The 26,952-nt window shown below is 47.6% G+C and overlaps 3 protein-coding genes across 3 annotated transcripts; 2 read left to right on the top strand and 1 right to left on the bottom strand.

Annotated features, from left to right (window-relative positions):
• Positions 1 to 640: 640 nt before the first annotated feature.
• MGME1 (mitochondrial genome maintenance exonuclease 1) lies at positions 641 to 7,534 on the top strand. Its single transcript, XM_033154267.1, has 5 exons — positions 641 to 660; positions 1,198 to 1,801; positions 3,914 to 4,133; positions 6,204 to 6,336; positions 6,851 to 7,534. The coding sequence occupies exons 2-5, from the start codon at positions 1,276 to 1,278 to the stop codon at positions 6,995 to 6,997; spliced, it is 1,026 nt and encodes a 341-aa protein (XP_033010158.1). The 5' UTR covers positions 641 to 660; positions 1,198 to 1,275; the 3' UTR covers positions 6,998 to 7,534.
• Positions 7,535 to 8,156: 622 nt separating this feature from the next.
• OVOL2 (ovo like zinc finger 2) lies at positions 8,157 to 15,886 on the bottom strand. The gene is made up of 4 exons (XM_033154268.1): positions 15,659 to 15,886; positions 12,259 to 12,443; positions 10,835 to 11,024; positions 8,157 to 9,165 (listed from the first exon to the last, which is right to left on the bottom strand). Exons 1-4 carry the CDS (start codon positions 15,756 to 15,758, stop codon positions 8,855 to 8,857), a joined length of 786 nt encoding a protein of 261 aa, XP_033010159.1. The 5' UTR covers positions 15,759 to 15,886; the 3' UTR covers positions 8,157 to 8,854.
• Positions 15,887 to 24,561: 8,675 nt separating this feature from the next.
• LOC117049525 (protein PET117 homolog, mitochondrial) lies at positions 24,562 to 26,938 on the top strand. The gene is made up of 2 exons (XM_033154266.1): positions 24,562 to 24,699; positions 26,755 to 26,938. The coding sequence occupies exons 1-2, from the start codon at positions 24,604 to 24,606 to the stop codon at positions 26,899 to 26,901; spliced, it is 243 nt and encodes an 80-aa protein (XP_033010157.1). The 5' UTR covers positions 24,562 to 24,603; the 3' UTR covers positions 26,902 to 26,938.
• Positions 26,939 to 26,952: the final 14 nt, after the last annotated feature.

The raw sequence follows: 26,952 nt of genomic DNA, 5'->3' as shown, positions 1-26,952 counted from the left end.
CCTTACCCCGCAGGACTCACTTGGGATGAGCCTGGGATGAGCTCTGATTCTCATGTGGCTGACCTGACAGCTTGCGAAGGGCGGCACTTTGCATCTCCAGGGGAATCTGGGGGGGGGGGGAGAGGCCACCCGTATCCTCAGCGGCTACATGGCGGGGCACTGGAAGAGCTGTCCAGGCTGGCCAGTGGAGAGGCCGTTTGGGGGCGCTTTGCCGAGGGCCCCCTAAAACCTGGAACCCTGTCCCTTTGTGGTCAAACACAAGAGGCTTGGGCGGATCCCTCTCGGCATAGAAAGGATTCCCAACACAGAAAGCTTTTACTAAATCGCACTATGCCAAATGGATTGAAGCACACAAATTAAAAAAAAATGCACACGAAGTAAGGACAGAAACTATGTTTCGCTTCTGGATTCCTCCCGTCGGGTGGATGGGGAGGGAAGGGGAGGTGCATTGAATCCCGGAATATCCTTCCGCGCGTAGCATTCATCATGTTCTATCTCTCGCCTTCTCTTCTCCTTTTCCTCCCGCCTGTCTTTGCTTCCGGCGGACAAGGCGAGCGGAAGTGACGTTGTGAGGTGAGCCGCTGAAGGAGGCCGTCGGGATGTTTGAGGCCGGTGTCGCTCCCGCGGGACGTGGAGGTCGAGCCACCTCCTCTTATTCAGGTGGCTCTTAAGGAGTTGTCTTTCACTCCGGCTTTATTCAGCTGCGAAAGCGGCCCGGTGGTGACGGAAAAGCCTCCGGTTCGGATCCCAAAACAGCCGTTTCCCAAACTCGGGTCGCCGGCGGTTTTTTCGAACTACAACTCCCATCATCCCTAGCTAGCAGGACCCGTGGTCAGGGATGAAGGGACTTGTAGTCCGAAAACAGCTGGAGACTCAAGTTTTTTTTGGGGGGGGGAGAAACGGGTTATCTCTGATACTAACGGCGCTTCCTTCTGAGGAAATGTGCCTCAGAGAGAATTGTCAGTGCAGCTAAGAAGACATGATAGTAGTTGGGGAGCCCAATACATTTTAGGATTAAATTGTGCCCCTTTTGGTAAAAATGCAATTATTTATTGAATATGTCATACTTTGCTGCACTTCACTGTTACCTAAAAATCTGCTGTCTGAAGTATATTTGATGTATCACCTTGACAGTAGTAGTGGCAGACCTGATGACAGCACACAGCAAATAACCAAAGCTTTTTTTATATTTAATAGGAAAATCATGGGAAAGTAGAAGCATTTCTCAATGAAATATCTTCTGGAGTCAGCCTTCTGTAAATACTGTCTTGCAGTATGATGTCATTTCTCTGCATTAACAGAAAATATTGGAGAGTCCCAATGTTGTTGAGAGGAATGTTGAACCAGGAAGGATTCAGGTTTAGATCACTTGCTGCTTCGTGCTCTCTCTATGGGAAGAAGAAAACAACCATCCGGTATGAAAACATTGACCAAGAAAAATACAGAGATTTGATCAACTACCTCACATCCTATAAAGACAGTTCTCAGAGACCTGAATTAGTATTTGAAGAAGGTAACATGCTAAATGGACCACAAAAGAAATATAAGAACTCAGACCAGGAGGATCAACCAAAAGTTTGTAGGAACTGGATTCCTCTAATGAATCCCAATAAGAGCTCTTTGCCTCAAGAAACTGCTCCGGGACAGCCTTTGCAAATCAGTTTGCAAAGGAAAAACTTGGCTAGTGTGACAGCTGTTCTACAACAGACCATGCCTGTGGAGCAAGCTTTTTATCTGGAGAAGTGGAAACAGCGGATGATTCTAGAACTTGGGACAGAGGGTTTTGCCGAATACACTAAAAGTAAGCAATGACTAAATGCATTGATTATATATAATGGAACATCCTAGAAAGGGGTGAATTATTCAATGATTCCATGTTCTGAGTTCAGTAAGAATCAGCAATGTTAGAGCCACCCTCTGCCTTTCCCCTCCCCCTCTGCTGCCGGAGGCCTTGACTGCTTTTACTAATGCACACATCAGTAAGTTTAATCTGTTAGTCAAATCAGTGTCAGAAATGGAACCTCATTTTGCTCAACACCCACTCTGTATTTTCTTTCTGTGCTTTGCTATCAAAGCTGTGAGCTCTTCTTACCTGGATAAAGTGCATTTGTTTCAAGACAGCACTTCACACACATCCCCTTTTCCAACTGTGCAAGTCCATCTGTTTGAACCCCCATCCTAACAGCATAAATATAACACACCCAGAAGGGTTTTTTGTTGTTGTTGCAAGAACTTTACATTAAGGTCACATAGGACAGATGCAGCTTAAAAACCTTTTCAGAGGCAGATACTGCATCAGATACAAGCTAAACAAGGGATTAAATTTAAGGGTCACAGCATGATCACAAATTTGGTTCATTCATTCACCATCTAAAATCAGTCAAGCATGCAGCTGTCACAAAGTGATTGTTCGAAGAAGTTTGCAACTCCAGTTTAAGCTGCAGCTGTGACTCAAAGTGGGGAGTGGAGTTCAGTAGCAAAAGGAGTCCAGTTACTAGGCAGAGTTTCCAGCAATGTCAGCTTCAGGAAAAGCACCAGTGAGAGGAGCTGGGAACAGAGTGGCTTTATTTTGAAGCCACCCTTGTCTAGCACCTTTGTTGTTCAACAAGTGATTTGGGTGGGGTGACACAGCAAACTACAGGTGCCTGTTTTCACTTGTAACACTAAGTCATAGTTAATGTTAGTAAGCCAGCAACAAACCATGGCTTGTTTTCATGAATAAGCCATCATTAATAAACCATAGTTAAGGGACATAATGTGCAACCTAGGTAATTGGCACCCATTATAGACTTCAATGGGTCGCGGGTCGCGCTGTGGGTTAAACCACAGAGCCTAGGGCTTGCTGATCAGAAAGTCGGCGGTTCAAATCCCCGCGATGGGGTGAGCTCCCGTTGCTCGGTCCCAGCTCCTGCCCACCTAGCAGTTCGAAAGCACGTCAAAAGTGCAAGTAGATAAATAGGTACCGCTCCGGTGGGAAGGTAAATGGCATTTCCGTGCGCTGCTCTGGTTCGCCAGAAGCGGCTTTGTCATGCTGGCCACCACATGACCCGGAAGCTGTACGCCGGCTCCCTCGGCCAGTAACGTGAGATGAGCGCCGCAACCCCAGAGTCGGACACGACTGGACCTAATGGTCAGGGGTCCCTTTACCTTACCTATAGACTTCATTAGTTTTCAGCAGCTGACTGGCTCAGTAGAAATTGGTGCAGGTTGGAACCATTATTGGTGAAGCCACATCAAACTGGACCCTTAACATCAAAAATTGGCCAAAGTCATGCTAGAGTCACATTTTGGACCGCCATCTTGATTAAAAATGATGGCCGGTGATCAACTTTGATGAAAACTGCTATGACCACTTTGGGAACCCTTGTGCAGAGTTTGGCAATGATATCTTGAGAGCTGTCTGAACACACAGAGAACAAATGCTAAGGGAGTAGAAGGAACTTTTCTTCAGGAGTCTACTGTGAATCAGGTCATTCTTGGCACTAGAATGCTATAGTTGCTTAGGCTGTTTACAGATTATTGAGGGTCAGGTGCCTTGGATCTTGGGTTATGAAGCATTTCCCCTACGATTCCTAATTTAACAAGATGTTAAGTGTGAGTCCTTGAATGTGCATTACAGTATATACTGCCCTTCTCTTGACACCCCAAGTTGTCTTCCCCCATTTTTATTACTTTCATACTCTCTATAGTGGACAAACTCACAAGCCATCAAAATATATAGTAGATGAATATGAACACGCTACTGTTCAGTCAAAGCAGTTCATACATTGATCTGCAAGTCATCAAGTTCCGAGTAATCAGGTTATGAAATAAACTAATGTTCAATATATGTGTGAAATGGTCCGCAGCATTAACCTTGCAAAGCCAAAGTTTGAGTAATTACTCAGTATAATTCTTTTTTCTTGTTTTGCAGATATCTTTCAACAAGGTAAATTATTCCATGCAGCCATGGAAACTTTACTTTTAGCTGAAGAAATCTCTGTGGAGCAGGAAGAAGACACCAGTGTATCTGGCTACATAAGAAGTGTGCAGCATGTGCTGCAACATGTTACTGGAGTGAGAGTCCTTGAAAGTGCGGTACAGCATGAGACCCTTCATTACCAAGGCCTAGTGGATTGTGTGGCAGAATATCGGTGAGAGGCTAACTTTGCATAATACTGTACGTGAACGCTCCAAACAATGTTAAATGCTTTAAAGTTTTTAAAAAATAAAAAAATCCTTCCAGTAGCACCTTAGAGACCAACTAAGTTTGTTCTTGGTATGCACACGAAAGCTCTTACCAAGAACAAACTTAGTTGGTCTCTAAGGTGCTACTGGAAGGATTTTTGTTTGTTTGTTTTGACTATGGCAGACCAACACGGCTACCCACCTGTAACTGGAGCTTTAAAGTTATGTTGACCTAGGCATACAGGTATGCTTTGCTTTCGCATTGAAACCACTGGGACAAAAGTGTCTAACTTCAGGTGCCTTTTCCCTAAAGGTTTAAAACTATCTAGATGTATACCTGCCCTATGCTGCAAACTGTGACACAGGAGACCTCATCCCATTCACCCTCTCCCAAACTCGGGAGTTGGGTCAAGAGTGAAGCCAAGAAAGAAAGCAGCTTGCCCAAAGTGACTCAATTAGCTCATCCTTTTCCCTAATAATTAATTGGGTGGCTTTGTGCTTACTAAACCAGCAAAATAGGCCACCCAGAGAAAAAGAGTAGAGGGATTCTGCATAGTCATTGCCACCTTCCTTTTGTACCACCTTTGCATATATTTCTTTCATGCATAAATGATGGGGTCCTGCTGCACAAATAATTTATCATAAATTAAGGAGAAAGGAGGAGCAGAGACAGCAAAGCATGCTTAAACCCATAGGGTATTTTGTAGCTTATAGTAAATATTTATTTCTTTAACTGTCATAGTTCTTTGGGTTTCCTCTTTACGAAGAGGAGGCAGGTAGCAATGCAGGCAGCTGCACTCTTGCATGGCTCTGCAATGGTGCCCAGTTCAAGAAGGATACTGATATGCTGGAACGTGTCCAGAGGAGGGCAACCAAAATGGTCAAAGGCCTGGAAACGATGCCTTATGAGGAACGTCTTAGGGAGCTGGGTATGTTTAGCCTGGAGAAGAGAAGGTTAAGGGGTGATATGATAGCCATGTTCAAATATATAAAAGGATGTCATATAGAGGAGGGTGAAAGGTTGTTTTCTGCTGCTCCAGAGAAGCGGACACGGGGCAATGGATTCAAACTACAAGAAAGAAGATTCCACCTAAACATTAGGAAGAACTTCCTGACAGTAAGAGCTGTTCGGCAGTGGAATTTGCTGCCAAGGAGTGTGGTGGAGTCTCCTTCTTTGGAGGTCTTTAAGCAGAGGCTTGACAGCCATCTGTCAGGAATGCTTTGATGGTGTTTCCTGCTTGGCAGGGGGTTGGACTGGATGGCCCTTGTGGTCTCTTCCAACTCTATGATTCTATGAATGTCTCATTCTTTGAAAGGGACCTTCCTCTGTGCAAGGCATTCTGGATGAGATGGCCTTGGAGATCGTTTAATAGTAGGAGATTGATAGATTTTACATTTTTAAATTTTACTGCCGTAAAGCTACCTAGTATTTGCTGCCATGGCAGCAAAGCTGCAGTACAAGAACCTTAAAAAAATTATTATTATTAAAACGCACACATAACAAATACATTAAATCTGATTTCTCTTCATATTGTGTACAAGCACTTTCAGGGGTACCTTGTCCAAAGTTATTCACTCTTGAAGGACCCTACATTCCTTAGCCCCTTCATCAGATGAAGGAACTATCAGGAGAGAGGCTCCAGAGAGCTTTGGCACATCTAAATTGCCACCTCTATTGAAGTAACGAAACAGGAGGAGGAGCTATCTCTGCATCAGGCAGCTGAGTGGCTTCCACAAGCTCTGCAGCCTGACATCAGCACAAGTCCCCACTCTTCACCTGGGCCCTGGGATGGGCTCTCTCTTATGCTGTGCTGATTTTAGAAGCACTTGTGTCAGCAATGAGTAACTTCGCTGATGAATTTATACAACCGGAAGCAGCCTCATCTCACTGGGAGCTGGAGAAGAGGGGTGGACTTGCTGTGTGGTGTTGGACAAGCCCTCACCCCTCTCCCTCAGCGAGGAGGGTCTGTAACAAGCACAAGCATTTGGGCTGGCTGATTCATAACTGTGTTTTCTTTTTACGCCTGGGCACACAGAGGGAAATTATGTGTAATTGAATGGAAGACATCAGGGAAAGCGAAACCGTTTCTTCGGAATACGTTTGACAATCCACTCCAGGTTGCAGCATACATAGGAGCCATTAACCATGATGCCAATTACAACTTTCAGGTCAGTAATCTGGGCAGCTGCTGAGTAGCATGACAATTCAAATAAGTTTTTGCACTTGCTGCCTCTTATTTCCACATGCTCATTCTGGAGGTGAATCTGTTTTATCCTATGGCATTCCAGAAAAATAAGGACAGTGAAGGGTGGGGAGGGGAAAATGGTATTGTTGCTCTATCTTGGGTGAGCTGGGGCAAAGTAGTTTGTTTGCTTGGTTTCTGTGATGGGCATGGGGGGAAAGAGGCCTCTTCCTGCCCTGTTCCAGAAGGAAACCAGGTAAGTTGCCTGAGTAGGGACTGAGCTAGAGGAAAAAGCTTCCTCCACCCACAGAGAGCTCTACCACTCACTTGCCCAATCCACACTGTAGTGTTAGCTCTATGTGCATGTCTAGCAAATTCATTCTGCAGAAAGAGTCAAAGACTAAGTCTAGAACAAAGAAGTCGCTTTGCTGATCATTTCGCTTGTGCAGTTATAGGATCTGAAATTGCATAACTTCTGCCGAACTTGCTTTGTTCCTCAGGTTGACTGTGGCCTCCTTGTGGTCGCCTACAAAGACGGTTCTCCTGCACATGCACATTACATAGACTCTGAGCTATGCTCTCAGTACTGGAACAAGTGGCTGCTTCGCCTGGAAGAATATAAAGAGAAAGACTTTGGAATTGTGTGACCCCTTTTAAATTTAAGTCCCTTTAAGGTAGACTGCTTTTTTATTACTTTGCAGCAAATGAAGGAACTGAATGCTACCAGGAAAACATACTGGGTGGTATGAAGCTAAGAGTTGCTCCTTCTGGCAGCCGTGATTGCACAGAGAATTTCCCTTCGGGTTAATTCTGCTTAGCTGAGGTACAATTGGCTGCCTGGGCCTCTGATGCAGGGAGCACAGCTGTGCCTTCTCCCTCTGACCAGTCATCGTCATCCCACCTCCAGTCCCCTGGTGGTTCCCTTGGGGGTTCCCCAACTGGTGCCTCCCACCACTCTTTCGCATCCATGACAGGTGATTAACAACTCCTATCATGGTGAAAAGATCTTATGCTGGGTCTACTGTAAAAAAAAAGGGGGGGAGGGTGGAATTATTCTTCACACCAAAATCAGTCATCCCTGGGGTCAGGACTGCTCCTGCTACAGAGGGATTCCATTGCGTGAAAAGTTTATAACGTGAATCATATTCCAAGCAGCAGATTAAATTTGAAATTGCACAAACACTGACTGCCTTGCTCCAAACTGTTGAGGTGCTATTTTGAGGTGACTTGACTACAAACAATATATTCTAGGAAGACATTGCCTGAATGAAAAATGGTTTGCATAGATGGATTACGTTGTGTTCCCAGGACATAGCTCTGATTCAAAAGCTGTGTGGAAATCCACACTTAAATCTATTGCTAATTTGGGTGCCATTCCAAAGCTAGCCAAGAGCCATCCGAGGAGCCGTGGATACAGTTGAGGTCCTGCCCTACCAGCAGAGAGGGAGGTCCGATGCAGGGAGGGGACTTACGCCACCCCATCCCACCCCAGTAAGCCTGTGGAAAGCTCCACAGCCATAGATGCCCTGCTAGTGTGGGAGCTGGGCATTGGACGTACACTGCCAAGACTGAGGATCCACAGGCACCTAAACCCTTTGGTTCCCTGCCCTGCCCCCAGAAGCACCTCTCTGACACCAGCCCTTGAGCTAGCGTAGCTCAGTTCTCTTCCCACTAACCAAAATGGGAGCTGGGTGGGCACCACAGAGGGAGCGCCACCACATGCTTGGACACAAAACAGGCTTTCGAATATAGTCATAAATAACTTTATTGGAATATTTCATAGAAGACTTTGGTTTTTTGGGGGGGATACAAATGATGGTCATTGTGTTATTGACAAAATATATTTTATTTGAATTCTAAGCCAGTTACCTGTATTCAAATTAAATACAGTTATTTTGGTCAAATATGTTATAGCCGTGGGTTACTCTTTCTTTATCAAAGGCACGCATTAGATGTCTGTACAAAGGCTGAGAGAGAACCAAGCACAATTCAGATTATGCTATGTACTGCACTATGTTCGCCCCATACTGGGGAGATTTTATTCACGTTCAGAAATTAAGTACCTAGACAGTTTGATCAGACCAGGTTGAGTGCTGTCTTCCTTTTGAATTCAGTTCTGGTCAGGGTTGCCCTGTCTCCTAGAGTTCAGAGAATAGGGAGCTTAAAGGATGGCACTTTGCAGCTCAGTAGGTAAATCCTGCAAGGGTACGAGCAGAGTTTGGTGACATCAGATGTAGGCTGAAGGCAGCACCAGACAGGTCAAGGGAAGAATCTGATCTAATGGGCCTGTGTGTACTAACAGTGAGAATAGTTAAAAACTCAAGCCAAACAGATGCTAGCTTGCCTGCCTGCCTGCCCAAGGGATTTCAGTCTTCCCTTCCCCTAGAGATTTCAACAGGGCCACTAAAACCCTGAAACGTTTTGTCAGACCATGACACTTGGCAACCCGACTTCAGACAATTGTAAACTTCCAACTCATTTGGCCACTACAATGCAGTGCAGTATTACTGTTGCTCCTCAGTCTCTTCTGGGCTCATCTCCATCGGAGAGATTGGTTTGTTTTGCAAAACAGCTGCAAGTTTTTTGGATGTTTTCTTCAGAAGAGCGCTTCCAGGATGAATATTACTGATGTGCATGTACAAGTCCTCTTGAGTTGGGCCTGTGTAGCCACAATCTTCACAGACATACAGTTTATCTCTTCGTTGTTTGTAAGCATATTGTTGCTGCACTCCGTGGATCTTTTTAAGGTGTGATTCCAGGGAACAACGCTGGGTAAAGGCTTTGTTGCAGATCTCACATTTGTATGGGCGGATTCCTGCAATGTAATTTTTAGGAACTTTAAGGAACATTCTAAAAATAATCCCCAGCATTTAACTCCACTACATACATTTACAGATTTGATCACTGCAAACTGTAGCTGATGATGTTTCTCGTTGCTATGTGTATGTTGTAATTCTTAGGTGGAAAGGGTTGAACGTGGTACAGGCCACAAAATTAATATTTCTGTAGAACTCAGAAATTTGCTTCTGTCCTTTAGAGCTGAAAATATATGTTTGAAAATACTTATAAGGGAGAAACTGGGTAATATTTATAATAGTTGCACCAGGCTTCAGTGTCTTGCATAGCTTCTTTTCCCTCCCCAAAGCTGTCAAAACTAGAGGGGAAATCTAGAAATTAATTTAAAAATGCATACTTAATTATATAAAATTAGAAAAATAAGAATGTTTGGGGGGAAGTGTGCTGGAGAGCTCAAGATTAACAGTGCAGTATTTGCATTAGCTGAACGCTGCCTTTTAATTTGAAACGAACACAAAACAGAGAATACACACAGCAGTGTTAGTATTTGCTGCTCCTTTTCAGAGGAATACAGTAGGCTTGCAACTTGTGCTAGGTTACGTTCTGGGGGATTGCTTGTAAAGCCAAAACCGTGTATGGTCAGAACGACCCCGGAAAGCGCCCCGATGCAACCACCCCTACTTCCCTGAAGGCAGCAGGCCTTGCTTACCGGGCTCTGGAGGCTCTTAGAACTCATCTGAAACCTTCCCAGAACCCAGAAGAGCTTTTCAGCACTCTGCCTTGTGTGTGTCTAATTGGTGCAATTTCAGCCGCATGGCCACCAGGCACATAAAGCTGTGACCGCACAGCTTAAACATGTGCATGCTGCAAGTTGCCTGTTAGCAACCTTAGATGAGCAGGAATAGGGAAAGAGGCCATGGCCAGCGGTATTGCCACAGTCCAGTGGGGTAAAATCACTAGAGAAGGGTGCAGAGCAGGGCCAGCAAGAGCACGTGGCCTGGGCAGATTTCCACAGTTGGACACTGAGGTCTGAGGGTCTACATTTGCGCCCTGGCCTTGAAGTCCGCCACTCCTGTTTTTAACCAGGAGCTACTTGGTGTGTTCATGTGCAAAAAACAAATGGGCTTATCTGTTTTATCACTGAGATTTCTAAGATGTGGGTGGCGCTGTGGGTTAAACCACAGAGCCTAGGGCTTGCTGATCAGAAGGTCAGCGGTTCAAATCCCCGAGACTGGGTGAGCTCCCATTGCTCGGCCCCAGCTCCTGCCCACCTAGCAGTTCGAAAGCACGTCAAAGTGCAAGTAGATAAATAGGTACCGCTCTGGCGGGAAGGTAAACAGCGTTTCCGTGCGCTGCTCTGGTTCACCAGAAGCGGCTTAGTCATGCTGGCCACATGACCAGGAAGCTGTACGCCAGCTCCCTTGGCCAGTAATGCAAGATGAGCGCTGCAACCCCAGAGTTGGACACGACTGGACCTAATGGTCAGGGGTCCCTTTACCTTTACTTGGTGTGTTCATATGCAAAAAGCAAATGGGCTTATCTGTTTTATCACTGAGATTTCTAAGCTGCTCTGGGAACTTCTCTTTTCCCCTTGAAGAGTAGAAGAAAAATGCTTTAAATGAACAGTCAATAGTGCAAACTTTCCTATGGACATTCCGAAAGAATGGAAAGTGCATCTCATTTCTTACCTGTATGTGTCCTTACGTGTCTTTTCAGATCAAAAGTATCATTGAATCCTTTCCCACAGAAGGTGCACAAGTGCCTCTTCACTTGACTGTGACACTTGGTGTGGCGGTTCAGCATGCGCTGCAGGCGAAATCCTTTGCCACATAGCTCACAATTGTACAACAAGGCCTCGCCACAAATGCCAGTCGTGAACTAAGAGAGGAAAACAAAACAGGATTTTAGAGTCACAGGTCCTGACTGAGGAGCTGGTGAGGCCCCTCAGATCTTTCCTAGCCTGCAGAACTTTAGGTCTGCCAATCTGCAACTGACAAACTATGTGTCTGCCAGTTGCCTTATTTCCTTGGGATAATGACGTATAGCTATTTTAAAATATAAAATTTAAATATTATTTCTTATCAGACAACTCTTGTGATTCCCTTCTGCTCCTCTATTGGAATGTTAACTCACATGATTTCTTATTTCTCACAATTTTGGTGATTTCTCACAAGTTTGGTGTCGATGATAACATGGAGGTAGGGATATAGAGGCAAGATCCTTACTGCCAGGGGCATGAAAAGCAATATCCCAGTGCTACTCCCTGGACTCAGCAGCCATACAGTGCTCCCAATTCTTAATCCCAGGAAGACAATCCGAAAGGATACCATGGGGAACGGTATCAAAGGCTCCAAGATGAGGTCTTGCCCAACAGTAGACTTGACTTGGTCAGAGGCCCTCAACCGCATTGATCTGAGTTTTGGCAAATGTCTGAGGTTTGTATCAATGCTCTACAAATCACATTCCAACTTTATGAAACCTGATGGAAGGACAGGGTGAGTAGCTGCTCTACGCATTAATGGTAGACAATGACTAGTGCTCCAAAATCTGCTTCTAGTCAAACAATAGTCATTGTATAAGAAAGTGACTTTCCACTAGCAGTGACAAGAGTAGACATTTTCAGTTACAGTTATTTATCAAAATTCAAAGCTTGCATGAGGAATACTGACCAGACGAATTGGGAAGACCGGGTTGGCCAGCTCCAAAGAGACTGCGATCTACTCGCAGAGTTAAAAACTGGTAGTGATCTACCTCCTTTTTGGGGGTTCAGATCAAAGTTGTTGAGCTTTTTTAGGAAGGAGACCCATTTTTCGAGGAGGTAAATTGTTTTTTAGGGGAGCCACAGTTGTTCAGCTTCTTGGGGGGGGGGCCATTGATCTACCAGTGATCTACCGCAGGCGTCCAGTGATCTACCGGTGGATCACAATCTACCTGTTGGACATGGCTGGGCTAGACCTGTGCTGCTTGTGTAAATGTTGCTTCTTTATACGTGTCTAGAAATGTTAAAACCATCTAAGATTTTGTCAGATTAACCACATACGTCAGCCCCTAGTCATACAGAAGGAACATTCCCTGACCACCTGTGACCTTCATTCACAATAACAGTCTGTACCTTGATTTTGGATCTGACTGTGGGGCGGTTCACTGCCGAGTCCAGAAGTGCCTCCTCTGGTGTGGATTCAGGGGCCGAGGTGTTGGCAGCCTCTGTGTCCCTGCTGCTGCTGCTGCTGCTACTGCTGCTCTCTAAGCTGCAGCTATCTTCATTGCGATAGTTGAGCAGGACATGCTTCACCTCTCCTGGAGATTGAGCACACGGTTAAATGACAGAAACAGGGAGCATTCATATGCATGATGATTTTTGCAACGTACTCCTGGAATTATTCACTTATTTGATAGGGCCTGATCTGTTTCACGGACCTGGGATACAGAACAATAAGCTAATCATTCTGCATCACACAAAAGCCAGTTCCAGTAAAAGAGTTGCCTGCGTGTTGGATTCCCAGAGTTTGAAGCAGGAGCTACTGTCCCCCTGACATCATTTTCCCACACCAGCCTCACCCTCTGATATCTGCACATTTAACACAGTTATCTGCAAAATAACTCCCTACACCTAAGCGGTTGCTTGTCTGGGCTCCTTTATTTTAAAACACCACCAGGAGACTGGATAACAACACTAAGGTTGTCATAAGCTTCTGTAGATTGATACATAATCAGGTTACAAAAAAGGAGATTCCGACTAAACATCAGGAAGAACTTTCTGAGGGTAAGAGCCGTTCAACAGTGGAACGGTCTCCTTTGGGAGGTGGTGGACTCTCCTTCCTTGGAGGTTTTGAAGCAGAGGTTGGATGGTCATCTGCCATGGACACTTTAGCTGAGATCCCTGCATTGCAGAGGGTTTGACTAGATGACCCTTGGATCCCTTTCAACTCTACAATTCTATGATTTCCCCTGTCTCTCTCCTGACAGAGGTCATCACCAGGGCCGTCTTACCCATAGGTGCTAGGGGTGCAGGGCATCTGGGCAGTGGGCTCTCAGGGGCGCCAGGCCGAGAGTCTGGGGCCTGAGTTGAGTCCGGGGAAGAGCCTGCCCATTGGTCGGAGCGCCATGACGGGCTCTTCTGCTGCAGGCGACTCTGTGCCACGAGTTCAAGGGAGAAGGAGCCAGTGAGACGCTGAGGTGGACAGCTGCCTGGCTCCACCCTCCTGCACGCCTGGGACTGGGCAACCGGGGGGGGGGGAGCGCGCTGGGCAGATCTTTGCACCCCGGCGCCACATATGCTACCCTATCATATAGGGTGACCAAAGCAGTTTCTGTGCCAAAACCAGGCCTAAACCCTGATTGAAATGGATATTGAAAATCAGTTTCCTCCAAGAGTGCCTGGATCTGGTCTGCAACCACCCAATTAATAACCTTGTCCAAGGGGAAAATAGAAATTGTAATTCCTTAGGTGTTCTTGCGTACTGGCAAGGCAGTTATGGTAATGGTTGTAAGGGTATGGGAGAATGGGATGCTAATGTCCCAACAGCTTGCGTGTTGAGCACACTGCTTTATGGAAGTGAATTGTGGGTAACTAACAACCGTCAGGAGTGACACTTCAACGCCTTCCACATGCGCTGTAACGGGAAGATTTGGGGCATGGCAGGGCAGTTTCAAACGATGTGCTCTTCCAAGACTACATTCCCAGCATGTTTGCACTTCTGTCTCAGTGATGTCTATGCTGCCTTGGTCAAGAACATAGAATGGAAAGTGGCAGGATCCCCAAGCATGTATGTGCTGGCTTCAGGCACCAGGCCCATTGGCAAGGCTGGCGGCAACATCAACCCCACCATGTGGGAATCCCTTGAAGGCAGTTGCAGGCAGGTCTGTATCCCTAGCAGTGACCACAGGTAGAATGACCGTTAAGAGCAGAGGTGCCGGGTTGCTCCCAAGATTGGCACGCATTGTGTACATGTGACATCAGGCACATGATGACACAGGAGGCGAGTGTTCGGCCACTGGACCTGCGCCGCTCAACGTGCACAGGAGCGCCTGAAGACTGAGGAGGCCCAACCTGCTTAAAACAAATATTGAGGGGGCCGAGGAGGAGCCTTAGGGCCCCCTAAAGCTAGTAGGCCTGGCTAGGAAGACAAACACCTTGGTGCACCTGTAGCAGCCCAAGCTGATGCCGTCATGCTTGCAAGTGAAATGGAGAATTCTCCTAATCTACAGTTAATGGCAATGCTCTGGAATGGGGGTGGGGTAACTTGAGATGAAAGTTACTGAAAGTGAAATAATGATCCTCCCAAATGAGAGCTGATTAACTCGGGGCCATCCACTTTCCTCTTCTCGTGATCGCGGGCAGTCCGACCTGGAGCGCGGCGGGGCTGCCTTCAGGCCGGGGCCAGGAGCTCCCCGGGGGCGGCGCGGCAAACAAAGGCGCTCCCTCCCGAGGCCTGTTTGATCTCAGGGCGGGTCCCGTGGCCGCCCGGCGCCTCGCCGCTGCAACCGGGAGCGCTCAGCCCGCCGTCGAGCGCAAAGGTCACGGCGCTCCGCCTCGAGCGCCCCCCGACGAGGCTCCGCGAGGCGCAAATGCGCCCCGGGCGAGGCGCCGCCGCAGCAGCTCCCGCGTCGTCGTGTGACACGTGTTTCGTTTGCCCTTTCGGGGAAGGCAGCCCTCGAGTCGCGTGCGCGAGACTAGCAGCCCTCCCGCGCGCGGGTTCTTCTCCGCGGCTCTTGTTAAAAGCCAGAAAGGGCCGCTCGCTCGGTCTGTCTCTCTGGTCGTGTGAACGGTGACACGCGGCCCCTTCCCGGCCGAGAGCCGCCCACGAAGCCCCGCCCCTGACCTCAGGACCCCCTGAGACCGCAATTCGTCGAAAGGGCGACTAAAAGCTGCAGCCAAACAATGTTGGCTCGGAGTGAATTCACTTCTGAATACACGGTTAGGATGGGGGCTGCAAACCGATTCGCGTTAACTTGGCCAGAAGTTCGTGAAACTCGGCGGCGGGACAGCATATATGAGCAGCCCTCCGGAGACTGGCCGGCACGGGACTCCCGCGCTATCCCGCCTGCTCCTAAGCGTGTCTACTCAGAAGTAACTCCTATTGACTTCAGTACGGCTCGCTCCCGGGCAAAGGAGGTTCGGGCTGCAGCCGAAAACGTTACAGTTCTCCTGCAGAAACCGATTTCAGATCCGCCAGGCTCTTGCCAGGGCTTAGCCGCAGAAACTTTTCAATGCCGGACTCGGCTCTAACATCTACGAGAAGTGATAGCAAAGGTGCATCGAAGCATACGCAGAGTTCCCGTTTCTTCACTGCCCGTTGCTTAGGTCCCCCTGCAGCCAGGATTCAGAGCCGGTCTCAATCCGGTTTACAAACTGTTTGGGGCAACTGCTGCCTCCTGGAGAAGAGCCTAACCGGTTTGGGGGCGGCGGGAGGAGCCCGGCTCCCCTCCTTCGCCAGCAGCAGCCAGGCTGAGGCCGAGGTGCGGTGTGGGGGGGGGGGAGGAGGCCAGGTGTGCTGCTTCCTCCGCCTTACCTGGGACATAAGTATCGGCTCTCTCTTCGTCGGGCAGCTCGTCCCAGCTGCGACTGGCCGGCAGCGGGTTCCTCCTCTTCACCAGAAAGACTCTGGGCATGATAACTCCGCGATTTCACCTTTCCTCCTGGCCCGTTCCGTTTTCTGGGAACTCCGCCCTTCCCTGGGGTTTCCAGGTGAGGCGCGCTGGCAATGGGTCGCGGCTTCTGCTGGCTGTGGCGCCCCCCGGCCTGGTACCCCTTTTCTCAAGGAGAGCAAGAGACCCCACGCCGGAGCCGGAGGTGCCCCCCCTTCACCCCCACCCCCTTTCCTAAGGTGTCTATGAGCAAAGGCACCACCAGGAAACTTGGGAGGGAGCATGCGTGCTGCAAACATAACGGTGTCAACAAGCTTCTCTCTACCTGTCCGACCGGTTGGAGCAGCTCTGCTTTGTTCCAGCCCTTCCTTAGGCATGAATGTTTGCAAAGAATGTAACGTCTGAAAATGAGGAGGGGGGATATCCTAGGACCGTAGACTTCCCTCCCCGGGGTCGTTTCTGTCACCGGCCAGAGCGAGCACCCCCCTTTTCCTGCCAGCAGCGAAGACCCCCCACCCCTCCACCAACCCAGATGGAGCCTTGGGGGGTTGCATGCTTGTGTCTCCAAGGTCCTGGAAGCTGATTTGGGCGCTGAGCTGCTCTCCCCTTCGGGCTTTAAATGTGTATCTGGTTGCCGTGTACAAACACACAGGCTAATTTCATATTAGTATAATGACTGCTTCTGCGGGACATGCAAGAATTTCCCTCTAGCTAGGTTTTGTGTGTGTGTGTGTGTGTGTGTGTGGACAGGCATGTGCATCCATGGGAAGTAACTACAGCCTGACATTCAAAGCCAAGCAGCTCCAGGCACTTATATTAAGTTATTTTTTTTGCTGTCTGCTTTGCATGCAGTCATCTTCAGAGGCCTCTCTCTCTCTCTCTCTCTCTCTCTCTCTCTCTCCTCTGAGCTTGGTGATGGAGATGCCTCCAAGCACTGCAAAAGGTAGGGCAAGGGTGCTTCTCCAGCAGGTAAGCGTGAGAATGTCTAGAATGAAACACGAGAGCCTATGTTTTAATGCGTATTAAAAATAATAATGGTTGGAGCTGCCTGCTATGTACATCAAGGACTCTGCTGTGTGTTTTATGTGGAGTTTCAAAGCAAGTACTGTATAGGCCGCTTCTCACTAGACTAAAAGGGGGGAAATGACCCCTGATTAATAAGGCAACAACGTAAGATAGATAAATCAAGGGTAAGAAACTTAAAGGAACTTGATAATCTATCCGTATATACAAAATCTAATGGCTGCGATGCCCATAAATAAATAAAAAATTACATAAAAATAGTTGAATCTTATTATTAAAAAAGGCACAGAAAGGCAATAAAACAAAAATTAAAAAAAGAGAGTACCAAATATACAGGTGAAATTCGAAAAATTAGAATATCGTGGAAAGGTTCGTTTCTTTCAGTAATTCAACTTAAAAGGTGAAACTAATATATGAGATAGACTCATGACATGCAAAGCGAGATACGTCAAGCCTTTATTTGTTATACCGTATTTTTTGCTCCATAAGATGCACTATTTTCCTCCTAAAAAGTAAGGGGAAATATCTGTGCGTCTTATGGAGCGAATGGTGGTCCCTGGAGCTGAATTGCCCAGGGGCCAAAAGAGGATCATGCCTTTTATTTTACAAGGAGAAAAGGGGGTGTTGAAAGACCCGCTCAGCAGCTGATCAGCAAGAGATTGGGAGAGAGATAAGAGTCCCGCTCCCTTTCAGCCCCGCCCTCCATTGTTGAATGTGCTGCAGAGGGAGGTTGTTTGTTTCCCCAGCAACATGTGACTGGCTGATTAGATTATCTGTCTGGAAACTGTAGAAATGGCTCCCTTTCCTTCAGAAGCTGCAGAAAAAATGTAAGTTGAACCCCATAAAAATGGGGCTTTTCCCCCTTTGCAAAAGGAGCTTTGCTTTTCCCCCTTTGCCAAAAAAGCTGCAAATTTTTTAGCTGATCCTCAAAAAACCAGGGCTTTTACCTTTGCAAAAAAGCTGCAAAACATTTAGCTGATCCTCAAAAAAACCAGGGCTTTTCCCTTTGCAAAAAAGCTGCAAAACTTTTAGCTGATCCTCAAAAAAACAGGGCTTTTAGAAGAGGAAAACCAGAAAAATATTTTTTTACTTGTTTCCTCCTCTAAAAACGTGGTGCGACCTATGGTCCGGTGCGCCCTATGGAGCGAAAAATACGGTAATTGTGAGGATTATGGCGTACAGCTGATGAGAACCCCAAATTCACAATCTCAACTTTGGGGTTTTCATCAACTCAATTCATCACAATTGATAACAAATTATCACAATAACAAATCATCACAATTATAACAAACAAAGGCTTGACGTATCTCGCTTTGCATGTCATGAGTCTATCTCATATATTAAACTCCAGTAGGTAATGAAAACAATAGCTTGCATAAATGGACTTTTCCACGATATTCTAATTTTTCGAGTTTCACCTGTATAAAACCTATAATACAATAACTGGGATGTATATAGATCCATAGGGACGTGGGTGGCGCTGTGGGTTTAATCACAGAGCCTAGGGCTTGCTGATCAGAAGGTCGGTGGTTCAAATCCCCGCAACGGGGTGAGCTCCCGTTGCTCGGTCCCAGCTCCTGCCCACCTAGCAGTTTGAAAGCACCTCAAAGTGCAAGTAGATAAAGAGGAACCTCTCTGGCGGGAAGGTAAACGGCGTTTCCGTGCGCTGCTCTGGTTCGCCAGAAGCGGCTTAGTCATGCTGGCCACATGACCCGGAAGCTGTACGCCGGCTCCCTCGGCCAGTAAAGCAAGATGAGCGCCTCAACCCCAGAGTCGGACACGACTGGACCTAATGGTCAGGGGTCCCTTTACCTTTACCTATAGATCCATAAACAAAAGAAGAATATAAGACGTGTGTCAATCACTGAAAAAAGTGGCAGGTACTCTATATCCCTTTTCACCGGAAGTCCTACCTTTTTACAGGAAGGGATATGAATTCAACATTAAATCATATGCTGTATATATATATATATATATATATATATATATATATATATATTCCTTCCTGTGCACCTGGTCCTTTCAAGACTGCTGCTTCCAAGTCCCCACAATGTACAGGCTAATGTTTAAAATGTCCCTCCCCCCATGCCTTTAGTGACTTCCATGCCCCAAGGGGTGGCCTGCCCCACACCCAACAACCAATACAGCATGGGACCAGACCCCGTTGTGGCGCTGAGGGGCCCATCTTGATCTCATGGCCACGATGGGCCTTCCCTCACCAACCATCCCTAGGTGACTGGCCCCTGACCAACAGGACGACATTTCAAAGCTCTGTTGTTCTGAGGCCTACATTTTTCTTTGTATTTTGAAGTTGTAGCCATGTCACAGTTAAGAACCCAAAATGTGAAATACGCTTCTAGACTTGACTTGTTTTTAATCCTAAAGACACCTGCTCTTTATTTCCAGCTGTGGCATTCAGAAAGTTTTAATGACAAAGCCCTGTTCGTCCAAGTTTTGTGTTTAGAGTCTTCTGGTGGAGTTAGAAGGCAGCAAGAACAACATTTGATCTGAAGAAGTGTGCTACTGGAAAGAATTTTCTATTTTGTTTCAACTATGGCAGACCAACACGGCTACCCACCTGTAACTGGAACATTTGATTTATTTGTTTTTCTTTTTAATATTTGTTTTTTTACTGTACAGCATCATGCACAAATGAAATAACACATCCCACTCTCATCCAGAAGCTGAAGTTTAGTCAATACATCATAAATACAACCTAAATAACATAATTAAGTTTCTACCCCAGACAACTATCTATATAGGGGGGAATATACAGTTTATGCTAACCAAAAAGCCTCAGCAGCTGGAGAATCTACTAAGGCAGGCATAGGCAACCTTCGGCTCTCCAGATGTTTTGGACTACAATCCCCATCATCCCTGATCACTGGTCCTGTTAGCTAGGGATCATGGGAGTTGTAGGCCAAAACATCTGGAGAGCCGAAGGTTGCCTATGCCTGTACTAAGGCAACACTCTGAACGCCTCAGCAGAGACTGTATTTACAGCAGCATCAAAATCAGCATGAAGGTGTGCCCTTCTGAACTCAAAATCCAGCAATCTTGTCACAGCAGATCTTTGACAGTTCCAGCACCCAATCAGTCAGGCAGCTTTGCTGTTCAGTCAGCTGCACTCTACCACTTTCACGCTAGCCAGCTAGACATTGCCTGGCCTGCTTCAATTCACATAATTCTGATGAAAACTAAGGAGCACAAGTGCCCGAGTGGACACTCCCAAGAGATTGAGTCAATAGCCCTCCTTATCTCCCTGGTCCACAGTGAGGTAAGGAGCTCAACGGGATCGCTGACATTGGAAAATCCCCATCAGATTTGTCGTCCAGTTGGGGCGACCCAGGATGTTTTGGCACTAGAGGCAAAACAGAATATTCTGTCTCTCTGCTGCGCTGGATTAAAGGTACTGTATATTCTGGCGTATAAGACTACTTTTTAATCCAGGAAAATCTTCTCAAAAGCGGGGGGTCGTCTTATATGCCGGGTGGAAAATCTGCGGTCGTAGTATATCTCAAACTCTCTATTTTAACTGGAAAAGTTGGGGGTTGTCTTATACGCCCAGTCGTCTTATACGCCGGAAAATACGGTAGTGTGAGCAGTTCCCCAGCACAGGGCTCTGAGCTAATGAGAGACAAAATTAAGAAGATCCATACTTGAGAAGATCCATTTTGGGGCACTGAATTTTGACCTCACACAGGGCGCCATATTATAAAGATTACCCAAGTCCACCCCTGCCTCCTCTCCTCCTCTGCTGTTCACCTGCTGCCCCCCACCCACAGCTGTGCCCCCCCCACCTAGCAGCAGGCACACAGCAGGTGGGGCATATTGCAGAGGAAGAGGCAGTGGCAGCCCACAAGTGCGGGATGTGGATCTGCTGGCCCTCCCAGTTGTCCGGAGGCTGCTGCCCTGCGGTCACTGCTGCCCCTCGCCTCATGACTGGGCCGGCCCTGCGTCCAACACCATGCCTGAGAGATGCCTTCTGTAAGCTCAGGCAGGGAGGCTGGTCAGCGTGGACAATACACCAATAGCACCTCCAATCTGCCCCATGGACCTAATGGGATGTCTTTTAGACCGCAGTGCACTGGTGGCTGCTACCCCCTGGACCAGCTGGGGTGACCAGTGGCCAGGGAGGAATCATAGAATTATAGAGATGGAAGGGACCAAAGGGACATCTAGTCCAACCCCCTGCAATGCAGGAATTTTTTTTTTGCCCAATGTGGGGCTCGAACCCATGCCCCCGAGATTAAGAGTCTCATGGAGAGCTCAGGTGGTAGAGCATGAGACTCTTAATCTCAGGGCTGTGGGTTCAAGTCCCACATTGGGCAAAAGCTTCCTGCATTGCAGGGGGTCAGATTAGATGACCCTTGTGGTCCATTCCACCTATACAATTCTATGATTCTATGCTCGACTGAGCTACCCCAGAAGTTACTTGTAGGGAAGGCCAATAAAGTCACATGCTTGAGGCCAAGTTGTTTTGCTTCCCGCCCCCCTTCCTCCTTTCTTGCAAAGGTGTGGACACTAAAGCATTGCAGTTGCATAAAGTACATTATAAAGGTAAAGGGACCCCTGACCATCAGGTCCAGTCGTGTCCGACTCTGGGGTTGCGGCGCTCATCTCGCTCTATAGGCCAAGGGAGCCGGCGTTTGTCTGCAGACAGTTTCCGGGTCATGTGGCCAGCATGACAAAGCCGCTTCTGGCGAACCAGAGCAGCGCACGGAAACGCCGTTTACCTTCCCGCTGGAGCGGTCCCTATTTATCTACTTGCACTTTGACGTGCTTTCGAACTGCTAGGTGGGCAGGAGCTGGGACCGAGCAACGGGAGCTCACCCCGTGGCAGGGATTCGAACCGCCGACCTTCTGATCAGCAAGCCCTAGACTCTGTGGTTTAACCCACAGCGCCACCTGGGTCCCTCAAAGTACATTATAGTACCTAACTAAAACAAAAAGTGTCTGACCTTGGTTTAGAAGGGGTCCCTGACTCCCTACTGTCAAAATTTCTAATGTGAGTAACTGTCACTATAGCCATGCATTACTCTGAAATAAACCCCACTAAATGCCATAGGGATTATTCCCAGTTAGGAGGACTGGAGCGTGAATTGGTTAATCTGAAAGGTGCCGCACAGAACTTCAATAGACCTTACAACTCCCAGGAAGTAGGGTTCGGATTGCAGTTTATCCTGTAATTCTAAACTCATTTACCTGGGAGTAATCCTTTCCTTAGGGGACGCGGGTGGCGCTGTGGTCGAAACCACAGAGCCTAGGGCTTGCCGATCAGAAGGTCGGTGGTTCGAGTGCAAGTAGATAAATACCGTAGGTGATAAATAGGTATGGTACCGTTCCGGTGGGTACGTGCGCTGCTCTGGTTTCACCAGAAGCGGCTGTCATGCTGGCCACGTGACCCGGAAGCTGTCTGCGGACAAACGCTGGCTCCCTTGGCCAGTAAAGCGAGATGTGCGCCGCAACCCCAGAGTCGTCTCGTCCGCGACTGGACCTAATGGCCAGGGGTCCCTTTACCTTTACCTTTTAACTCTTTCCCTATTGACTTCAACAGACTTTACCTTTGAATAGAATCATGGTTAGGATTATGCAGTTAGTCCAGTGTTTTTCAACCTTTTTTGGGCAAAGGCACACTTGTTTCATGAAAAAAATCATGAGGCACACCACCATTAGAAAATGTTAAAAAATTTTAACTCTGTGCCTATATTGACTATATATAAAGTAATTTTTCAATTTTTCCCACGGCACACCAGGCAACATCTCGCGGCACACTAGTGTGCCGCGGAACAGTGGTTGAAAAACACTGAGTTAGTCTACCACTGGTGACCTGTTTAAAAGGGAATCCTGTAGGCTGACAAAGCTTCTGTTATCTAGGGCTGAAACTGGATTAACTGTCCAATTCCCAGCACAAAGCGCAATTCGAAGCCGGGGGGGGGGGATATTTAATCCACTTGGAGACCACTCACTTCAAGGTTGTGCTTGTGTTCATTAAGGCTGCAGTAATAACGGGACCCAGGTGGCGTTGTGGGTTAAACCACAGAATCTAGTGCTTGCTGATCAGAAGGTCGGTGGTTCGAATCCCTGCCATGGGGTGAGCTCCTGTTGCTCGGTCCCAGCTCCTGCCCACCTAGCAGTTCAAAAGCACGTCAAAGTGCAAGTAGATAAATAGGGACCGCTCCAGCGGGAAGGTAAATGGCATTTCCGTGTGCTGCTCTGGTTCTCCAGAAGCGGTTTTGTCATGTTGGCCACATGATCTGGAAGCTGTCTGCGGACAAACGCCGGCTCCCTCGGCCTATAGAGAGAGATGAGCGTCGCAACCCCAGAGTCGGACATGACTGGACCTGATGGTCAGGGGTCCCTTTACCTTTACCTAATAATGGCTGCTGCCCCCATGGGCTAGAGTGGGTTTATCCCACAGTTAAGTGCATAGGCCGACACATGTCTTCTCAGAAATAAACTTACTCCATTTTAAGTCTGTAGGCTGCTTGAAGCCTAACTTGGTTTCTTTTAAAGGGCACACTGGACTGTTTTAAACAATAAAAAATAATGTCATTCCTCTCTTCTTCAGCCAGCGCCCCCCCCCCCAATGCAAGAAGCTTCTCCAGTCTCCAGAATTTACTTTTGCTTTCTGTTGCCCCTCCTCCAGCAATGAGATAAAGAAAAACACCCATCCCCTCAGAGCCAGCTCCCTTTACCATAACAAGACTTTCACAAGGGTATCAACACTTCCCGCATTTCCTAAGAAATGGCTGGCTGGCTGCTGAAGCATTGCAATTAACGGATTTAAAAGCGATTGGTGACCTTTCCCTTCGAAATCATAGGAAGGACTTCGTATGGCAGCTTCACCGTTTCCTTCATTTGGTGCAGATATTTTGTTTTCCAAATAAAAAGGACCATGAGCGTCGTCTGGATTTTTTTTTTTGGGGGGGGGCAGGCCTTTTGTTGTGGGGGAGAACCTCAGTTTACTATATATTTTATTGATTTTTATTGATGGTGGGTAGCTGCCCCTCCCTGTCCCCGTTTGCCTACGCCCACGAACTTGACTCCGTTTTTGCACACCTACACCACTCCCCGAAACATGGAGGGGAGGAAAAAGGAAAACACCCCCCCCCCCTTTCTCCTTCTCTGTCTTTCTTCTTCTTGTTACCTCCTGTGGGTGGTAGAGGCAGATGATCCCACATTCTATTTATTCTGTTTGCATATTCTGGGTAGCTGTTCTGGTTTGTTTTTTTGCTTAGTCTTCTATATATTACTGAATTATGAAAAACGTCAATGAAAATCTTAGTTACAGGTGGGTAGCCGTGTTGGTCTGCCATAGTCGAAACAAAATAGAAAATTTATCCAGTAGCACCTTATAGACCAACTGAGTTTGTTCTTGGTATGAGCTTTCGTGTGCATGCACACTTCTTCAGATGTGTGCATGCACACGAAAGCTCATACCAAGAACAAACTCAGTTGGTCTATAAGGTGCTACTGGAATGAAAATCTTACACCGAACTGAAAAGCCCGTGTTTCTCCCTCCGACCACCCCAGGGGAGGCAAGCCTCGGGGCTGCAGCAAAAAAACCGCAACAGCTGACCCGGGTTTCTGAACCCGAACCAAAACTGTCATTAAGACACGAGCTGCACGCACGCTTTTTGCCCCTCTCGCGGCGTGGAAGGGCTTGCTCCGAATGGAACCGGAAATCGCGGCGGTCAGGGAGAGCGTCAAAAGGGCCTTTGCCTCTTTAAGCCGCAGCCGAAAGAGCGCTCGGAAAGCGCCTAGACGCTGGGCATGCGCAAGAGGCCGCGCATGCTCCTTGGGGTCCCAGCGGGCGCTGAGGGGAAGGCCGAGTCCGCCGGGCATGTCGGCGGCGTCCAAGGTGGTTCTGGCGGCCTCCGTCGCGGCCTCGGGCGTCGTCGTCGCGGCCGTCCACCTCCAGCAGAGCCGCGTCAGGGAGGTAGGCCTCTCCCTCCCCCCACCCGCACTCTGTATAAACGTGGCCTATTCCCCCCCACCCCCCACCGCCTTGCAGGTGGGAGCACCGTGGGGCCGAAATAGCCGTGGACTTTCCGGGGCGCCCACATGCCAGGGGCTGCGTTATTATTAGGGTGAATGCATCCTGTAACCCTTTTGCCGAGTAGGGACTGAACTGTGTGCGTGTAAACCAACAACGGGTAAGATGGCTGTGGGAGGGGCACAGGCAGCGGACACGCCCCCCTCCCAAATTTGCACGGGTTCAGTGCTTTTTTTCCTTAAAAAAAATGTTTAGGGCTACTCTCATTTTGACTCATGAAAGTCACCATTGTATAGTTCAAATCGGGGGAAATAAATAGAGTAAATGGACAAAAGTACAAAGAACATGCATTATTACTTCATATTACACAGCTGACAGCTCACAGTAATTTTCTTACTGGTATTGAAATGCTGCCCCTCAAGGAGGCCAAACTTCCCTCAGTAAAACACCACACATCCACATTCTACACTGCTTCACACATTAAACGCCCGCTTCCGACTGAGACTCAGGAAATGAGGCCGCCGTCAGGGGTAGCAACAGATTCACCGTGCTAGAGAAGAAACTAATTTTATTTTTATTTTTTTTAGTTTCTTCTCCTGGTAGGTTGACAAGATCAGGGGTCGGCAAGGTTTACCGGCCATGGGCTGGATCACTCCCACGGAGATCGTCCGTGGGCTGGACTGGCGCAGCGCGACGTCGGAAATCGCGTGTGTGCATGTCCACGGCGTCGGAAATTGCTTCTGTGCATGCCCAGATGCCGAAAACCGCACCTGCGCAGAAGCGTTTTTAGCGTCTGGACATGCACAGGGGTTAATGCCGGTATCTACGTGTGCGCAGATGCAATTTCTGGCGCTGCTCAGCAAGTCCCCACACCGCGCTGCGTCGGTTTAGCGCAGTGCCCGGGGGACTTGCCGAGTGGGTGACTCAGTTCAGGGGTGGCTCGTGGGCCGGTAAAACGGTCTTCGTGGGCTGCATCTGGCCCATGGGCTGCATGTTGCCGACCCCTGGACAAAATGTTTAGGGGTATGCTTACCCCTGCATCTCCCCAGAAAAAAGCACTGCACGGGTTCAGTATATACATGTACATCACAACAAACCCAGAAAGGACCCCAGAATATTGTAAAGATGTCACTGGAACATCGCTCAAAGGGTGGGACAGGGTGTCTGCGGTCTTTTCCAGTGGATTTTCAATCATGCGCAATTTCACCAATGTGTGTGGTGCCTCGGAACCCATGCTATTTTCCCTAGAAAAAGAGGTCCTGGAACTCACCATGAACACCTCCCTCCTTCTCTTAGCATGGCAGTGGCACCCACTTGACAACAAGCCCTGCTCCAAACGTAACCCCCACACAAACCGGTGTGTGTGTGTGTGTGCTGCCTGGACTGCCAAGTAGTCATGAGAATCTTCCCTGGATTTCTGTCCAAAATCCTGGAGGGGTAGAAGTAAGAAATTCTCCTATATAGCCAAATGTTTTTTACACACGCACATGTACACTTGCTATGAAGCCGTTTAATATGTTTCTTTTCCAAAAGGGGTATAGGAGCTGGAGAGAAAAGGAAACAACAATGAACAGAGGTATTTGACACTTTGCATAGGAGGAGAAATTGCACCTGCTGTTGCTGCCCTTTCTCCCAATTCAACCATTCCTTCTTCCATGTTATCTCTGCACTTTGTAACATAATTTCCCCCCAGCATTTTATGCCCCAGTGTTTCATATAGCCACAGAAAGCCTGATTATTGGTTTGTGATATAGCGATCTTCAGGTAATGACTCTTTTCTTTATGATTTGCAGATGGCTTAGTCCTGTATTGGAATTAGGATATATACTTCCTACAGTTAGCAAAACCTTTGAAGTTACTTTTGCAACAGTATGATTGCTTTGTAATATTCACAGTTGGCCTTAATTTCCTATAGCAGTACCTTTACACTTTGTCAAGTTTTTGAACAGTACATTATTAAGAGATATATAGCATAATATGATGAGGTGTCTCTTTCAGAGGCTACGTGAAGGAGTGCTGAGAGATTTTGAGAGGCAGAATCGTAAGCAAGAAAATCTTCGCCTTTTGGAGCAACAGATTGCCTTGACTGAGCAACTTGAAATGGAAAGAAGCAAAATGTTCATGGGAAAAGAATCCTCACAGTAAGGGCAGGGAAGTGTTGGGATCTCCCTTTTCATTTCAGTTATTTAAATGTCT

Source organism: Lacerta agilis, chromosome 7 (assembly GCF_009819535.1).
Source record: "Lacerta agilis isolate rLacAgi1 chromosome 7, rLacAgi1.pri, whole genome shotgun sequence".
In the NCBI taxonomy this organism is placed as follows: domain Eukaryota; kingdom Metazoa; phylum Chordata; class Lepidosauria; order Squamata; family Lacertidae; genus Lacerta; species Lacerta agilis.
This window is presented reverse-complemented; position numbering and strand designations above follow the sequence as displayed.

Coding starts and splice junctions, on each gene's coding strand:
- MGME1 (XM_033154267.1), top strand. CDS start 1,276: ATGATGTCATTTCTCTGCATTAACAGAAAATATTGGAGAGTCCCAATG. Junction 1,802..3,913: donor TTTTGCCGAATACACTAAAA/GTAAGCAATGAC, acceptor CTTGTTTTGCAG/ATATCTTTCAACAAGGTAAA. Junction 6,337..6,850: donor ATGCCAATTACAACTTTCAG/GTCAGTAATCTG, acceptor TTTGTTCCTCAG/GTTGACTGTGGCCTCCTTGT.
- OVOL2 (XM_033154268.1), bottom strand. CDS start 15,758: ATGCCCAGAGTCTTTCTGGTGAAGAGGAGGAACCCGCTGCCGGCCAGT. Junction 12,444..15,658: donor AGCCGATACTTATGTCCCAG/GTAAGGCGGAGG, acceptor CTCAATCTCCAG/GAGAGGTGAAGCATGTCCTG. Junction 9,166..10,834: donor ACACGTAAGGACACATACAG/GTAAGAAATGAG, acceptor ATTACATTGCAG/GAATCCGCCCATACAAATGT.
- LOC117049525 (XM_033154266.1), top strand. CDS start 24,604: ATGTCGGCGGCGTCCAAGGTGGTTCTGGCGGCCTCCGTCGCGGCCTCG. Junction 24,700..26,754: donor AGCAGAGCCGCGTCAGGGAG/GTAGGCCTCTCC, acceptor TGTCTCTTTCAG/AGGCTACGTGAAGGAGTGCT.